This window comes from Sus scrofa, chromosome 1 (assembly GCF_000003025.6).
Source record: "Sus scrofa isolate TJ Tabasco breed Duroc chromosome 1, Sscrofa11.1, whole genome shotgun sequence".
NCBI classification, from domain to species: Eukaryota; Metazoa; Chordata; class Mammalia; order Artiodactyla; family Suidae; genus Sus; species Sus scrofa.
Window position 1 is genome coordinate 68,290,354 of NC_010443.5, and position 16,373 is coordinate 68,306,726.

The window sequence follows — 16,373 nt, forward strand, 5'->3', positions numbered from 1 at the left end:
TTTCATGAAGTAGATTTCTCAAAGGAGTAGACTTAGAAAGTGATCTAAATTCATACTTTTAAAACAATGTTTGCTTTTCTGTAATGCTAATATTGTTTTATTAGCTACCTTACATTGATAGAAATGTACATAATTATTTATAATTCCAGCTGGTACAGATTTCTTCTAAACTCATTAATATTTATGGCAGTTGATAAGGTACACTATTTCTTGAGATGAAAGTATCCTTCTTTTCCCCCAGCTAACTAGTGTTTATCAAAGCCTATATTCTGCCTGCCCTTTGAATTCATATCTTTATGAATAAAAATGTTTCCATGTTTCAGAACCATGTCAGGGTGATGAAAGGTTTTGAAGGCTGAAAAAGGGGGTAAAGGTTATTGTGAAATACTGCATTTGTCATCATAATTGCAAAATAAGTCATTAACTGCAAGACAAGTGCATTTGATTAGTGACATAGTTCATGATTATTTCCATTAGGAAGAAGAAGCTCTGTCTCAAATGAAGTAATTTAGACCAAAGAATATGGAATATGAGTGCAGTGTAAATGAAATATTAATAGATTTCTCAATGGTGACTTCAAGTAGCAACATTAAAAAAAAAAAGACTAGAATGTTCTAATAACAAACAGCTTACTATCTTGAGAATATCTTAGCAAAATTAAGAGGTGATAAACTCATTTAGTTTCCAAAATATTAAAGAGGATTTTCAAATTTTGGCACCCATTGAAAATCCATTGGGAATCCAACTCATTAAGTGACTTTGGCCTGAAGTCAAAAAAGCTGTATGAGTAACTTTCCTCGTGAAATGTTGAAAGGGTGGATGTCTTTGTGTGAATCTTGTCTTGCGAAGCTCTTGCTTGTTGACCTATTGGTGCATGGAGGGCACAGCAATATATAAAAAGATAATTTAAAGGAGAGATCTAATATAGTTTTTGAATCTTTGGGGCCTCAATAAATATATGTATATGATATTGATATTAATGATTCATTATAAAATAAGAGGTAATTAATTTGTACATTCTTAAAGTTTTTTAAAAATCATTTCTCCAAAGGCAAGAAAATGACAAGCTGTATTTAAAAAAAATTTTAGCATTTTCTCTATATATGGTCTTATACTTTTGATAGATAATACTATTTTGCTTAATAAATACACTTTGATGCATTAGAGCTTGAGTTATTTGAATTCTGCATTCCTTTAAATGATTCCTTTGACTCTATTTCTTATTTGAAACACACTTCAGAAAGTTCTATATAAACTAATACAATGTTTTTAATATTTCTTGATTTGTAACTTGTTAAAAATATGAAAAAAAGATCTTTTATTCTCAATGTACATGAATTAAAATCTATGAGGGTGAAAAATTTTAGGCTCTAACCTTTCTAACTGATTCGGAATTCTAATAATTGTTTTGAAAGCAGGAGTGTCTAGAGTCAAAACTATTTATTTATATCATGTTGAACTTTTAACAAAAGTTTAAACAAGTGTTTTTTCCCAACTATTATTTATTTATTAAATGTCTCTATGCTGAAGAATCCATCCATTGCATTGTAGTTTATGCAGCAAAATCTCTGAAGGAAAATATCAGAAAATTTTGCATAGTGGAATCATAAACTATTTTGGAGGGATTAGGTCTGAACGCATAATCAATCCCTAAATCCTAGTGTCAGTTCTTCTTAGTCATATTTAGATATTTGCCGGGATAGACAAATCACTGCCTCTTAGAGCAGACTTCCACTTTTGAACATTTCCTATTTGCCTATTTGCGTTAAGCTGTTCCAAAATTTGTGAGAAAATTCTAAACATTTGCTCTAATTCTTCCTTTTCCCATCAAATGAAGCAAATCTTAGCCTCTTTCACAGGCCAGCGCTTCAAATATTTAAAGGTGATTTTCATGTTTCCAATACTTATTGACTTTCTAGACCCAAACTTACTAGTTGCTTTAGTACCTTACAGAACTTAAAGTCCTGTCACAGTCCATTATCATCTGAATACCTTTTAATTTACTTATGCATCTCTTAATTATTATAATTATTACTGATGCGAATAAAATTTCCTACAAGTAAATATAAACTTAAAAAATAATTTAATATAATATAAAAGACTTCTAGTATCTAAAAGTCAAATAAAGATGACTAAATACTTATCTATTTAATTAAATATTTTGATATTCTTCTGACTCAATGAGATTAATCCTTATGAAATCACCCTCTATGAGTCATATCAGGTTTTATATAAGTGTTTGTATGGACAGCTTGACCTATATCCTCAGATATTTGCAATTACTTAGCAATGTGTGGGCCATAGCTTTTTGGATGAGCAATGGATGATAAATAACTTCTGATTAAGTATTTGAAATTGTGGAGGATGACTAGTGAATTTGGGAAACACTATTCCCCTAACTCCTTGATTTGAAGTGTTCTTTCAAGACAAAATGTAAAATCAGCTAGATGTAAATATTGGATGAAAGGAAAACAAATCTTCCTTCAGGATAATACCTTTGGGTTTACAGTTGTAATGTGGTTATGTTGGCACACTGGCATCTCTCCTCTGATTATTGACAGACTTCTATCTCCTTTTCAGCCTGTGATCAGCTGTCTCTTGGGGTGGCTGCCATCTTCGGGCCTTCCCACAGCTCCTCAGCAAATGCAGTGCAGTCCATCTGCAATGCTCTGGGGGTTCCCCACATCCAGACCCGCTGGAAGCACCAGGTGTCAGATAACAAAGATTCCTTCTACGTCAGCCTCTACCCAGACTTCTCTTCACTCAGCCGTGCCATTTTGGACTTGGTGCAGTTCTTCAAGTGGAAAACTGTCACAGTTGTCTATGATGACAGCACTGGTAAGAAAAATTAGTAGACTTTGGGGTTATGCTTGCTATGCTTCAAATTTAGATATTTGTCCAAAACTCATTTGAGATTCTTACTGTATTCTTGTTTTTTGTTTGTTTGTTTGTTTGTTTTTAAATTGAGTTAAGGGATGGAAAAACATTTGAAATTAAATATTAGCACTAATATTATGGATATTAGAAGAGCGAAATCATGCACTTTGTTCTCTCTATTTGTAAAATAAGCACTTTTGTTCTGGGAAGGATCAGTTACTGTGAATTATAATACTAGATGAAGACTAGAGATAGTATGAAATATAATATTGAAATATTTATTCAAAGAATTTTTCTACTAGTTTCAGGGTAGTTTCTCAAAAGAAAAACTTGTTATTGGCTGTCACTGAAGATTATCAAGAAATTAAAAAAGAAATTCAGACATGTGCCTTAACATATTCTATAGTTGTTTACATGCAAAGAATGTGTAGAAAAGTAATAACCTTTATATCTGTATAGCATGTTAAAATTTTTAAAAAAGTTTTTTCTCAAATTTGAAAGAATATAATAGGCATTGAAATACTCAGTGTTTTTGGAACTGTTTATATATAGACATAGTTTAGGGATGAACTTGCAAAAATGCTATTTACTGAGTGATATTTATTTCAGTATCTTTAATGAATATTTGCGGCTAGAGGTTGTCTGTGCTTATTTTAATGCATGTTGTTAGTTTTTTACGTGAGTGGTTATCTTGAGGTATCACATAAAAATAATTCTCAGAGAAATGTAAGAAAGTATAAAAAATAAAGTATTAATTTTTGGAAGTTATTTTGGTAAAGGAACTGCTTACTATTTTGATTATTACCTAGTGATGAAAAAGAATTTCATATTACGGTGTGTATCACTGGTCTAAATAGTGCTCTTTAAATTAGACTGTAAAAATCTTTTATTTTAGGACATTTCACTATACCTTTATGTTTACATCAAAGTTGAAATTCATTTGAATTTAAATTCTCCCCAAATACACCAGGAGCACACTTTATTTATGCATGCAGTATTTAGAACTATGTGCAGAAATTAGTCCCTTGTCCAATAAAATTGACCATCTACAACTTGACAGATAGGAACTCTCCCAAGAGAACGGAGAACAGGGAGTTACAAGGTTGGAAAAACAATGTAAATGACTCGAAAAAAATTTTAAATATTGGAATAAGAAAAAGTGAGTCTAAATACACATAGAAATTGTAATCTTGCATTGTTATTTTAAAAAGCAAAATTTTTATAAAAAATTTTAACTTTAGGGCCTTCCTTAGTGGCTCAGCAGGTGAAGGATCCATTGTTCCTGGTTCGGGAACTTCCACATGCCATAGGTGTGGCCAAAATAAATATTCTGACTTTAGAAATATAACAATACATGTTCTTAAAAATAACCTAAGTAATTTTGATGTGTTTTTTTACCTTATGCTTATTAAATTTATAGCATTGTTTTATTCCAAATCATTGGTAAATTCTATGTGTCAGATTAAGAATGACAGGTTCTATATGAATGATTTCACTGAGGGTGTATAATGTGATGGTTTATAGAATGATTCATTTAAAAATTGGTCCACTTGTATTTATGGATGGTCATATACAGAAATATATAGATATGAATACATATACTTTGTAAATACATGGTTTATTTACTTTTCCTTTCCCTCCTGATGTAATTCAGGTGACTTCTGACTATATATCATATTTCCTCAAATGTATATGCACACATACATGGTATATATACACACATATATTATACATACATGTGTGTTTGTACATGTGATATTATATATTTATTTCTTATTATCTTAAAACTCATAATAGAAAGTTGCAAATATTCAAAATGTTTATTGGATATACTACCTTCTTTATTATGTTTACATGAGTATGTGTTTGACATTTTTATTTCATATATATAGTTCTTGTGTGATTGAATAAAGAGATAATGGGATTTGTGATCAAGGTCATATTATAGCTTGGTAAAGTAATGTTTTGGAATAATCAACCTTTTGCCTTAAATGATTTTCTAAATATTTCTATCATTGAGACAAATCTAAATAGAGAAATATACATAGTAAATAATATGTATATACTTTTAATGGAGATTTAACCTAAGATTACATTTACTAAAATAGTTACTACTTAGAAGAAACTTTACCACTATTATCACTTTGAAAGTTACATTGATATTGGAGAATCCAAGAGTCTTTGATTATTTAAACATGAATGCTGAGAGTTGTTATAAAATTACTCATTGAATAAGTATACCTTAAAAACCCTCTGAAGGGGAAAAAAAAGCATATTAATGCTTCATTTTATATAAAATTTAATTCAACAAATATTTATTAAGCACTTGATACATGTAAGGACAGAAACAAGCATGAATACATGCCAGTCAAAGAAACAAACTCCTGGCCTTTGTTGGGCTTCTCTGTTCTATTTAGGAATATGTGGTTGTTCATATTTTTAGTATTATTTGTAATGAAATAATTGTATGTGTAACCAGCCACTTGTAGTCCCTTTTAATTTAACACACTTTTGAGAACTTGATTTTTTTTTTTATAGGACAGAACTGACTCTAAGATGGATAGAAGATTCTCTTTGAAATGTATTCATAAATATATGGAAGTAGGCTTTTTTTGTATTTTTGGATGTGTTTAAAAATCTCAAGGTGGAATGTTAATGATGAAACTCAACAGAGAGAATCTGTAAACTTCCCAAGTGAACAAGATGACTGTTTGATCATGTGGGAGAAAATCTGATGATAGCTAGGAAACTGAAATGGGAGAAAATCCACCTCATACCCAGTGAGATAAACATTATTAACTTCATTATGGACTTATGTATTTACTGTTTACTGCATAGCACAGTTTGCATTTTATTTATGTTTCTTTATTTCCTTTCCAGATTTATTTATTATGTATGCTATTCATCCCATTTATATTCATTTCTATTTCATTGTGTTGTCCAGTTTGATACATGATAATTATACTTTTATCCCAGTCTTTGTTCCCACCCCAAAACAGATGGGATGATAGATGAAATATAGTGCTGGAGTAGGAGAAGTTCTTAGAATGATGTTAACAGGAGCTGTTTATTTTTTATGATAATTAGCATTTGTTGTTGTCGTGGATAAATGCTTTTAAACACCCTGAAAGTCTGTTATAGCTCTGAATGATGTCCAAAATGATGGAAAAGAATTGGCTTCAGAAACAAAGCTGTGTTTCTGTCAGTCACTTTGGAACATATGATTCATTTTAAATATAAACTAAAAATAAGTTGGATAGCTGTCAGTTTGTAAGCAATTTCAGGATAAGTTGTGAATGTTTGCTTTAAAATTCCTGTGCTTCATCTTTGTTTATAGATCAGCAGTCCATTAACAAAGAACTCTAGACTGGTAAACAGTAGCCTGGGATTTTAGTCTCAGTTTTGCTACTAAATTACTGGTACAACTTCAGAAAAGAGAAGAAGATTATTGAAATGACGACAAAAAGCAGCTATAATGCACTAGGCATTGAGATTGTTGCTGTCGTATAAACTATTGCACTTAATCTTCAAAACAGTTCTATAAAAACAGAACACTTCCAGGGAAACAGATTATCACCTCACTGTCCTTTCTTTGTCCTGTAACTGGCTCCTCTGCTCACCAGCAGCCCAAGATAGAAACTTGAACATCCTCCTTGGTTCCTATCTTTCTTCAGCTCTCCCAATCAAGCACTAATGGTTAATTCTACACTTGTATGAGTTCTTGCATCTGTCCATTTCTTTCATTCTTTCTAATCAATTCTTAAGTCAAAATCTTTCAAAATCTAACTGATTACTGGTCTCCCTAGAAGTCCAGTCACCACATTGTAGTTAAAGTAATTTTATTGTATCTGTTAAAGTAATTTTTAAAAATACAATTCTGACCCATTGTCCTTTTTTTTTTTTTTTAAATTTTATTTTATTTTCCCACTGTACAGCAAGGGGGTCAGGTTATCCTTAGATGTATACATTGCAATTACAGTTTCCCCCCCCCCATTGTCCTTTTTTGAAAACTTTTTTGAAAGCCTTATAAGGCCTGATGTGATCTAGTCCCTATATCTCTGCAGTGATATTTGAGTCTAAATTTGAGTCTAAATTTCTCAATTATGTCTTTCAAATTGAGCCATGACATTTATTTAAGTTTTTGAAAATACTGTCCTGTCTACCAGTTTCTCATTCTGGCCTCCATGTTTTCTACCCACTAAGCACCCATACATATACACATGTGCATTTGCACACGTGCGCATGCACACACGCACACACTCATTGATACCATTTGCCTTAGATGTCACAGAGAAAGCCTGTCCTAAACCCAGCTCCTAAGCCTGGAATAGGTTTCCTTCAACACAATCCTGTATCACTGTGGTATTCCCATGACCCTCCCCCATGAGAACAGTCATCACGTTATGAATGACTTTTCTTGTCTGAATTTTCCACTAGATTAAATACGCATCTGAACAGGATGGACCCTAAGTTTGCCCACCATTTTTTGCTAGGACCTAGCTATTACCTGGATCATGGAAATACCTGAATAAATACTTAAAGAATGAATGCATAAAGAGATGTTACTATATCCATTGTTTAGACAAAAAAAGCTCCAGTGGATTAAGTAATCCGTCAAAGTCAATTTAGGTTAGGTAGCTTTTTAATACTTGCCATTGAGCCACTGAATAAATATATTCAACAATAATTTTCAGATACAGACATGATTTTATCTATCATGTCAATGTTTTTACAAAAAGCTAGAGTGAAGTGGGCTTATATGTTCTTTTATTGGGAAGTAAGTATATATTTACTTGTTTACTTATTTGAATAATCAATATCAAGCATCTTCTGTATTCCAGGTGCTATGTTTGGCACAAGGGATGGTATCAGAGGTAAAACTTTGTCTCCCTGTGCTTAGAGTTGAGTGAGGAGGAGACAGAACATGTGAGCAGGACACTATTATAGTGTAACGATTGCAGATAGATACAAGAAAACAATGTTGTGACATTTTCGCAGATGAAAGTAGACATGAAAAGATTGGGGGAGAGGAAGGTTTTAAAGCTGCCTAGAAAAGGTAAAAGAGAGTTTCAGAGAAGGTGACATTATCATGAAGTTATCATAAAGGACAAGTAGAAATCTTTTAACTAGAGAAGGGCCCAAAGAGTGCAATCTGTGTAAACGTGAGGAAGCCTGAGATGCCAGTTTGTCAGGGAACAGCCAGCACATCATTACAACTGAGCATCACAAACAGGAAGATGAGGAAGCATGAGGGAGAATGTCTAAAAGGCCAACACAGGAGAAATCCCAAAGAGCTTTTTCCTGGCTACTTTGTCCTGGAACTGCATGTTGCAGCAGTTACCAGTCATGTTTCCATGACCTGACCCTGCTTTCTAAACCACCACTGAGTGCCTCAGGAGTGGCCACGTGCCCATTTTAGTCCCTTTCCTGGAAACTCAGGAAAAGGGACATCCACAGATTAGACTCTGGATGGAAATCCTGGCTCTGTTGTATAATTTTCAGCAAGTTATTTGCTTTAAAAACTTGAGTTGACACATTTGTAAATTGAAGATAATGCATCCATCAGGGGATGGTTGTCATGATTAGTGAGATGTACAAAGTGCATCATGGAGCCTACATAGTGGGAGCTTAAAACTCTCAAAAATAGAAATGCCATGTGCTATGTGCCATGTATTCCTTACTCTACTCTAAGAAAATGGATTTATTATTACTCCTACTTTTTAAAATATGAGTGTGCTTAGATGCAGAGAGTTGAGATAATTCTCCTAAGGATACATAGCAAGTAAATAGTGGATCTGAGTTTTGACCTGAGGTGGTCAATTGAAGAACCCACGTTAAATGCTGTGGTATAATGATAGTTATTATGTTTGATTTGGCTTATTTTGTTGTCATTATTTTAAGAACAGGTGCGACACAATCAGAACTAATTTTGATAAAGTCTTTCTGACTACAGTGTGGAGAATGCATTGAGGTCATTGAGATGTAGTGAGAAATAGGACAAGACAAGAAACAGGAAAATTTCTCAATTAGTCAAGTTGAAAAAAGATAGCAGTCTTGGTTAAAGAAGTTTTGATGGAATGGTGTTGAAGGAGATAATTCTAGGAATATTTAAATGATACATTTTGTAGGATTTAGTAAGTAAATAAGCAGAGAAGTGATGGAGACAGAGAAGATAAGCGTGACCTCTGTGTTTTGGTCGGGGCTACTAATCAATGGCACATTAACTTAAAAAAGGAAAAGAAGAAAAATAAATGTGAGAAAAGGTATAATAAATCTGGTTCTTAACATAGGAATCTTGAAGCATCTATAAAATATTCCTTTGGAATTATCCAGTGGTGTTAGTGGTGGAAATGCATTTTGCAAAATAGGAATGTAGTATGGGCATATAATGCTCCCATTGGCGTTTTGCTCTCCCTGTATTTGGATCTCTTTGTGATATGAGGAAATTGACAGTTGACAAAACAAACAAACAAACAAAAAACAGGCTCATGGTACAAGAAAGCTCAGAGTTATGTTAGGCAGTCATGGAGATGAATACAGACATGAAAATAATTTAGGGGACAGCATGTACATTTTTTTAATTAATGAAGGAAAATTAGTAAGTTTTTATATATGAATATTTACCAAAATAAGCTTTAATTAATTTCTAAGATATGAATATAGGAAAAAAAGTCCAGGGCCTTTATCCTAAGCTAAAGAAGAAATGATTTATTTACTAACTTTATTAGCTTGAATGAAGTGTATTTATAGACTATGTTTTAGATACATCTATTTGTGCTTTTGGAGTTAGTTTGATAAATGCAAAATCAATCAATCGTAAAAATGTGTTTTATTTTATTGTGCACCTATGTTTAAAATGGCTAACTAAAATAAAAGAATTCAATAGAGTTTAATGTGAAAATATATATTTCTGGAAGATACTATCTTCTGAATAACATAACAATTTTTATGTTTTAAAACATATAACCAAATAATTTTAGTTTTATTTCTAGGAGTAGGGTAATTTGGATCTAAGATGATTATATGTTATATTATAAGTCTTCAAGTTCTCTAATTCCAAGTACAAATACAATTAGCAATTAGGAGTTAAACCTAATTATTTGGATAGAGTTGATTACGTAGCTTGGTGTACTAGTGTTTCCACCACTCTGGTTTTATATGAACATAGGTTCTTTATTCCTTTTTAAGCTAGCCTCAAAATTATCTGGAATTAAGTTTTGATTACATGAGAGTGAGTATTTTTAAACATATTCGTAGAACTAATTCCTTCTTTTATTTTTAAAATCTTTGGAATATATACCAACCCTAAAAGACAAAAATAATATTTCTAATCCATGACAATCACACAGTTCATATTTCTGCAGATAGTGAAATATATACAAATGTAGTCCTAAAGAAAGAGAAGAAGCAAGACTTGTACCAGACCTCAATGATCAGTAACATTTTCCTTTATTAGAAAAGGAAAAAAAAAATCATGAATTGAGAATGGCCAAACACTGCCAGTTTTCTGAATTTAAATATAGAACATAATGGCATGAGCATCTTGGTAGCTGCTTTTCCCCTAGTCTTTTCCTTGTTTTGTCTGTCTCCCTCTCTCTGCAGTGTAGGAGGAAGGATAGTACTTAAATTATAACTCTGATGCATTTAGCAATTTTGACTATGCCCTTCATCAGTGCAAGAATAAAACTTTCCTGCTTTAACTTCTGTGCCATCATTCTCTCCTTGTTATCTCTTTCTTCTCAGCCATTTATTCCCAACTTCATACTCTTAAACTTTTTTTTTTTTTTCTTTCTCTGCTTTTTTAAAGCTGATGTTATTCAAGGTTTTAGTCCCAGGCTTATTTCTTTCTACTTGCTTGTTGCATCCACCTAAAGCCTTCCATCAGACCATGCCTTTCTCAGATTGTATGTGGTAGACTCACTGGTGGACATCTTGCTTCTACCCTGCACCATACTCATAGATCCAGCCACCCATTCATCATCTTTAATTGGATTTTTTACATGGACATCTGACCCAGCATGACAAAAACCAAACTCATTGCATTTATTCCAAAACTTGCTTTCTCTCCTGGGTTTCCCTCTTTATCCTGTTGCCCAACCAGATTCCTTGTAATTATTTTAGATTCTTGTCTTCTGCTCATCCTTCTATTTGAATTGATCACTTAGTACTTGTCATTTTTATCTCACATATCTCAAATTTACCTCTATCCTTCATCCCTACTATTTTAGTTAACATCTGTATCATAAACTGCTTAGACCATGTTCTTCCCTCTACCCTGTTTAAGTTCCTCTATCTGATGTAGACAAAATGTTTTTTTTTGGTAATGATCATCTAGTGATGTCATGCCAGGGCTTAAAGCTATATGGTGGTTCCTCAGTTCTTGGAAGAATGGGTTCTAGTTCCTTTTTACGACACATGCAGCCTTCGTCATTGGCACTCTCATGCCTCTTTGATTTTATTTCCCTGGTTATTTCCTCTCTCAATACTTAGGCTACAAATTTCCTTGAATAATTATAGTGCATCCTTATAATTACACTCTGCTGTCTCAAATCTCTTTGCTGTGCATAAGTGTTCTCTGACTTGGTAGACCTTTTCCATTTGGTGATTATTTCACTACCTTCAGATGCACCTCAAAATATTCTTACAAAGTAAATTTGTGAAGTAATTTTCTCCTGTCTTCTACCTGTATGAGTTGAAAATTCTATTATTTGCATGATGCAAGAGTTTAGTTGATAAAATCATTCATCATCAATTCTCTAGTATACTTTTCAGCATGCCCACATGACCCATTTAGCAGAGGTAATGCTTTCCTGAGCATAAGAGCTCTAAATATTTTATACTTAATTTATCCACTTATTTGCTTCTTCCTTTGTTTTTCTTTCATATAATATTTTTCTTTATTTAGTTCAAAAATAATTATCAAACACATACTATGTATCGTCACTGTTCTAGGTACTGAAGATACAGAAGGGAATCAAAGAGATGAAAATTATTTGCCTTGTGGAGTTTGCAGTCTAGTGTAGGGTGATAATAATAAAATAAATATACATATAATATAAAATGTGATAAATGTTATGGAGAGAAAGCAAGCAAGGCATAGAGGGAGGACAGGAAGAGCATATTACTATATTAAGCTGGATTGTTAGAAGACACCTTATTTAGAAGGTGAAAGTCAAACTAAGACATGAAAGAGCTGAGGAAATATGTCGTGGGAATATCTGAAGGAAGAGTTTCAGATAAAAAGTAAGAAGGAAAAAAATGAGCAAGGGGAAAGAGAAAGAATTTTAAAGCAAGGCAGGTTTTTTTTGTTTGTTTGTTTTTTAAATATCCGCACCTGCAGAGGTTAACTCACTGTCCCAGGCCAGGGATCAGTACCTCTGCTGCAACCCAAGCTGCTGCAATCAGATTCTTAACCCACTGCACCACGGCAGGAACTCCAAGGCATTTCATTTGTTTGGTTTAGTTGGGAAAAAGGTTTTGGGGAAACTGAAAACTGAAGGAGATTTTTTTTGACATCTGTCATTTGTTTTACATGTGTATATATGTTTTTTTATATATGTATATGTTCCATTATTGTCTGGGCAATAGTAATGCCATTTCTTTAAAAATAACTCACTGTAGAGATCTTTCCATGTGGAGGCTCATCTGTATATGAGTTACTTAGTAGTGATTATGGTCTATAGCATTGACCCCTAAAATAGTGATAGGATTCATTTTTAATTGCAATAAGCCTTTAGGTAAAGACGAAAAGAAATATATATACTTACTTCTGCAAGAATTAATAGATAATTTATTGGATACTTTATTAAAAGTAAATTGGTTTTGTATCAGAAACACTTCAAAAAAATCCATGTCCTGAATGGATTAAAACCTAGGTTCAATACTCATTACACATCAAGTACATACTGCTGCCTTCTAAAACAATTTTCTGTTTCCTACTCAACATTGTATAAATGTTTATCTTGTTTTAAATATAAGGTATATAACTATATTTGGGATCAAAATTCTCTAGAATCAAACATTTTGAAAAGATAAGAAAGAGCTAATATCCAAATTCTTGACAGGCTAATTGTCTGTCATTATTTCATAATTATTCCAAATTGGAGATAAGACAGTGTACTCTCTGATAGAGTTTCAGTGATTCAAAAAGAAGTTCAAGGAATGAATTTTTTTGTGTAAGTGCATTAAACACATAATAAATCTATCCTGTCATAAATAGAGCCTTGTCTAGTAAAAGCTAATGACAGTACAAAGCCAGTACTTCTCTCCTTGCCTTTACAGAAGCCAAAGACATTCTTTTATTCTTCATAAATAACTTGTATTTCTGTAAACTCTGTCTTCTTCCTTTTTATAAAACAAAATTTATTATATAACAGATATTAAAATCCAAAGCACTGGTTCTTAAATTGATATCAGGTAATGACATTTCCTGGGCTACTGTTAAAACTAGAGATTTCTAGGCCAACTCCTGTTAATCAGTGACTCTGGGTTTATACTGAGGGATTGCAATTGGAATAGGAAACATAGCTATTTGTGACAGGCATTTCTATGTTTACCAGTATGTGGTTGTCTCTATGTTTAAACTTCAGAAGATCACAGGTCCCTAATCCTTCAACTTGAGGTGTGACCATGTGGACTGCTTTAGTTGATGAAATGTGAGCATTAGTGTTGCTCATTTCTGGGTGGAAGAATTTAATTTCCTGGCAAATAACTCTCCATCTTACTCATTCCCTGCCATAGCAATTGTGCTGTAAGTTTGAAGCATCCCAAAATACTGAACCAAAATATCGAAGATAGCTGCTCTGGGGAATTATTTAGATCTACAACAACCTTGCTTTTATGAGACATAAAATCTTGTTCTGTTAAATTGCTGTGATTTGGGAGATGATTTTTCCTATAGCATAACCTAGTCTGGTAGTTCTCAAACTTCACTGCACATGAAAATCATTAGGTAAATGTGTGAAACACTGCTTGCTGGCCTTACTCCCAGTTTCTGATTTAGTAAGTGTGGGATGTGGCCTAAGAGGTGTTTTTTCTAATAAATTCCTAGGTGATCATGATGCTGCTGGTCTAGTGATAATATTTTGAGAAACATCAATCCATCTAATCTCGACTAACTTTAAGAATCACCATTCCATCTCATGTTGAATAATATGCAAATTATTATATTTTGAAAAAATAATTGATAGTAAATCAAATTTGTCAGTAAAATAAAGGCATAATTTTACAGATAAAAACAAATTAAAAATTTAAATAAAACTAGAATTGTTGTAGTGGTTTAACATTAACAAAATTTTCAATCACTTATTAAAAATTTTTTTTTGTCTTTTTAGGGCCGCACCCACGGCACATGGAGGTTCCCAGGCTGGGGGTCGAATCACAGCTACAGCTGCTGGCCTATACCACAGCCGCAGCAAGGGCAGATCCGAGCCATGTCTGCAGCCTACACCACGACAATGCCAGATCCTTAACCCACTGAGTGAGACCAGGGATTGAACCTGCATCCTCCTGGATGCTACTCAGATTTGTTTCCTCTAAGCCACAAAGGCAACTCCTAAAAATATGTATTAATTTTCTGAATTTCCACATTCAGTAGTTTTATTCCTGCTAAATGTTTTTATCCTTAGATTATTTCAAACAATTTTGAATTTGTTCTAATATGGAGGAAGATCATTGTACTCTAAATATAGTAAAAACTGTCAAGTGTAAATTAATATATGATTTAAAAACAATCTATCAGTGATATAATGTTTTATAATCTCTATTTCAGCAAATTTACAAGTAGTTTTACTTTTTAATTTAACTTTAAATGAATTTTTTTAAAAGTGATAATTGCAGGACTGACGATTCTGATTTGTCAATTAAAAAATTTTTGTCAGTTTAAAAAAATATCCTGTTCCATTTTCACAATGAACTTTTTATCCAATTGAAATAATTGGGTTGGCATTAAAGAAAGAAAATTAAGTCAACCCTTGAAAGCTAAACATTAACTGTTAATTACTCTATTAATTACACAATGAGAAATGACAAACTATAATTTCCTTTACTGAAGTGTTGCTGAAGGTCATAGAGCTCTTATTGGCATATTGAGAGACCATAGGAAACGATGCAAATTTTTCCTTTTTTTTTTTTTTTCTTTTGTCTCGTTTTAGGGCTGCACCCATGGCATATGGAGGTTCCCAGGCTAGAGGGTGAATCGCAGCTGTAGCTGCTGGCCTATGCCACAGCTGCAGGAATGCAGGATCCAAGCCGCATCTGTGACCTATGCCACAGCTCACAGCAATGCCGGATCTTTAACCCACTGAGCAAGGGCAGGGATCAGACCTACAGCCTCATAGATGATAATCAGATTTGTTTCTGCTGAGCCATGATGGGAACTCCCAATTTTTTTCTTTTAAATACCATTAGATGTCCTTGGAAACTCGACCAAGGAACTAAATCAATGTTTTAAGCATAATCTTTAAACATTATTTTTTTTTAATCTGTTTTCATAGGAAACAGTGTCTATCATATAGTAAAAAGTAAGTTAGTGCTCAAAAGTAAAAAAAAAAAGAAGTTCAATTAAAAAATGGTCAGAAGACCTGACCAGAAGACATACAAATGGCCACCAGTTATATGAAAAGTTGCTTAATATCATTAACCATCAGGGAAGTTAAAATCAAAATCACAGTGATATATCACCTCACATCTCTTAGACAGGGTATTATCAAAAAGACAATAAATAATACGTGTTGATGATGATGTAAAGAAGAGAGAACCCTTAGTGGCTCTATTGGTGGAAATAAAAATTGATGCAGCTACTATGAAAAACAGTATGGCTCTTCCTCAAAAAATGTGAAAATAAAACTACTGTATGATCCAGCAATACCATCTCTGGGTAGATATCTGCCAAGATATGGAAATAGCCGATGTGTTTGTCTATGGATAAACGGGGAAAAAAAAAGAAGTGTATGTATGTATACACACACACAAACACATTATTACGCCATGATAAAAAAGAAAATTCTGACATTTACAACAACATGGATTGACCTTGAGGGCATTGTAATAAGTAAAATAAGTCAGATAGAGAAAGGTGGATATTATATGATCTCATTTAAATGTGGAATCTGAAAAAGCCAAACTGAGAGAAAGAGTAGAGTGGTGATCACCAGGGGTTGGGGTTGGGGAAAGTGGGAAGATATTGGTGAAAGGGTACAAACTTCCAGTTATAAGATAAATATGTTCTAGGGATCTACTGTACAGTATGTGACCATAGTTAACAATACTGTATTGAAAGTTGTTAAAAGGGGGAGTTCCTGTTGTGGCTCAGCGAATTGAGAACCCAACATAGTATCAGTTAGGATGTGGATTCTATCACTGGCCTTCTATAACTGGGTTAAGGATCCAGTATGGCTGCAAGTTGTGGTGTAGGTTGCAGATGCAGCTCAGATCTGGCATTGCTATGGCTGTGGTATAGCTGCAGCTTTGATTAGACCCCTAGCTTGGGAACTTCC

The 16,373-nt window shown here is 33.1% G+C and overlaps 1 protein-coding gene across 7 annotated transcripts in view; it reads left to right on the forward strand.

Annotated features, from left to right (window-relative positions):
- GRIK2 (glutamate ionotropic receptor kainate type subunit 2) overlaps positions 1-16,373 on the forward strand; it is a 628,363-nt gene that overhangs the window by 238,268 nt on the left and 373,722 nt on the right. For all 7 annotated transcript variants that reach the window (XM_021073336.1, XM_021073356.1, XM_021073366.1 and 4 more), the window contains one exon: positions 2,581-2,838. In XM_021073336.1, coding sequence (XP_020928995.1) covers positions 2,581-2,838 — 258 coding nt within the window. The remainder of the gene's footprint in view (positions 1-2,580; positions 2,839-16,373) is intronic.